General features: G+C 38.8%; 1 protein-coding gene across 1 annotated transcript; it reads right to left on the reverse strand.

Annotated features, from left to right (window-relative positions):
* Positions 1–285: 285 nt before the first annotated feature.
* LOC121810347 lies at positions 286–1,419 on the reverse strand. The gene has a single exon (XM_042211138.1). The coding sequence runs from the start codon at positions 1,417–1,419 to the stop codon at positions 286–288; it is 1,134 nt and encodes a 377-aa protein (XP_042067072.1).
* Positions 1,420–1,963: the final 544 nt, after the last annotated feature.

Raw genomic sequence — 1,963 nt, forward strand, 5'->3', positions numbered from 1 at the left:
CTTGATTCTATATTTTATTTCGTTTTATTATACTTAACTTGGTGTTTTGGGCCTTAAACATCATATACGATTAAAAATTCACTGATTACTTGTACATATATATAGATTATCTTCCAATATTTATTTATTCATATTGAAGATTCGTATGCTCTCAATACTAGAATTTGAAAGAATCGAATTGTTTTTCATTGATTAATTAGAATGTGTAGGAAAAGATAAAAACAAAATAAAATCATTCATATATAAATAGTGTATAGAAACATCATAAAAGTGCATGAATAATAGCTAGTGATGCGTTGGAGTGAACCAAAAGGCTGGAGCAATCCTGGATATATAAGAGAGTTGAGAGGGATAATAGATGGAAGATATTTTTCTATCCAAGTAATTAAAGATGCCAAAATCATGGTCATTGTGAGTAATGGCTCCATCTTGGGTCATAGTGTAATTTAGTTGGGAGTAGTCTTCGACGAAATAAATAGAATCAGGGTTCAAGTTGAATTCTGCGGCGGGCAGCGCGAACGAGTGGTTGCCTCCAACAAACATTGCCAAACCATCCAATGAACCCTCCATGTAGCTGAGTTTCCCTTTCTTGGCATCAATTTCATACACGTCGAAACTAATGGTTTTATGTGGGAAGCCGAGATTAGTGCACAAGGATTTCAGGTGCGATCCGTCGCGCTGCACATGTCCCAAGACATGACGCATCACTAGAAATAGCCGGTCGGAATGCTCGTCCATCACCAGATACAAGGGTTGTCTGTCGTCATCCTTGTCCACATCAATTAATGACGGAACCTTCCACACAAAGGAGGGAGATTCGAGGTCCCAGCACTCGAGCACTCCCTCATACTTGTCCTCGTCCCCGTCCCCCCACGTTATGCAGAAGAGGAGACTCTGGCGAGTAGAGTAGACGATTTGCTTGGGGTCGCAGACTGCAAGGTCAACGGGGAGCCAGTTGGTGGTGGTGTGGGCCGGGAAGCAGACCGCAAGGGGCTTGTAGCTCCAGTCAGAGGTCATGATGGCACGGCAGTCGTGGGCATCGGGAGAGGAGGTTAGGATGATACTGGCGGGATCGTACGGAGATTTGAGGAAGGTGTGAATATCGGGAAGCTTTATGTGGCGACCGGTGATGGGATTGGAGAGGAAAGTCTGTCGATTGAACATATTGAATGAAGCCATCCACCCATGGGTACATCCCATATGTATCACCCGCCCTTGTGCCCACGCTGGCGCCGCCGTCTCCTTCTTTATGCTCACCACTTTCTTCTCCGCAAGGCTGTACAACTTAGTACTACTCCTATCACCATATGATGGTAGCATCAGCCATGGCTCCCTATTGCTAGTGCTGCTGCTCATCATCCTATTCCTTTTCCTACCAAATTGCATAATAATTGAAGCCCTCATATTCATTAGCGGCATCTCTCATTAGTAGTATGTATCCCTAGCTCAGAGTATATATAGTTTTATTATTTTGATAACTTATGGCCTAAGACAAAAATTAGTAATAATAATTATATTATATTATATTATATTATATGAGATTAATTAATTTAAATTCAAGATTCATTCCATACTTATTTTTGGTAATTCTATAAACTTATAAATTAAACAAAAGATCGACTTTAAAAGTAAAGAAATACTAAGCCAAAATATACAAAAACTATATATATTTTTTATTTGTTGATATCTTGTGGCCCAAGGAAACTTAGTAGTGTAGTAAGTAGCCCTCCTTAATAGAGGCATTTCTTTTTGGTACGGAGTTTAAGAATAGTGTGTTAAATGTATGGTGGAAAAAGTAACAAAGAGTAAAATAAGAGAGAATAAAGTAAAAAGAAGAATTACTCTTTGCTAAAAATAGAATTGACTCAATTAACTTGGAATTTTCCAAAATAGACTAATGATTCTATTAATATTGAACGGAGGGTAATAATTATACTCCATATTTGCGTTCCAAAGTTACAAC

Source organism: Salvia splendens, chromosome 7 (assembly GCF_004379255.2).
Source record: "Salvia splendens isolate huo1 chromosome 7, SspV2, whole genome shotgun sequence".
In the NCBI taxonomy this organism is placed as follows: domain Eukaryota; kingdom Viridiplantae; phylum Streptophyta; class Magnoliopsida; order Lamiales; family Lamiaceae; genus Salvia; species Salvia splendens.

Excerpts from the sequence above, each read along its gene's own strand:
- LOC121810347 (XM_042211138.1), bottom strand. The coding sequence starts at position 1,419 with ATGCCGCTAATGAATATGAGGGCTTCAATTATTATGCAATTTGGTAGG.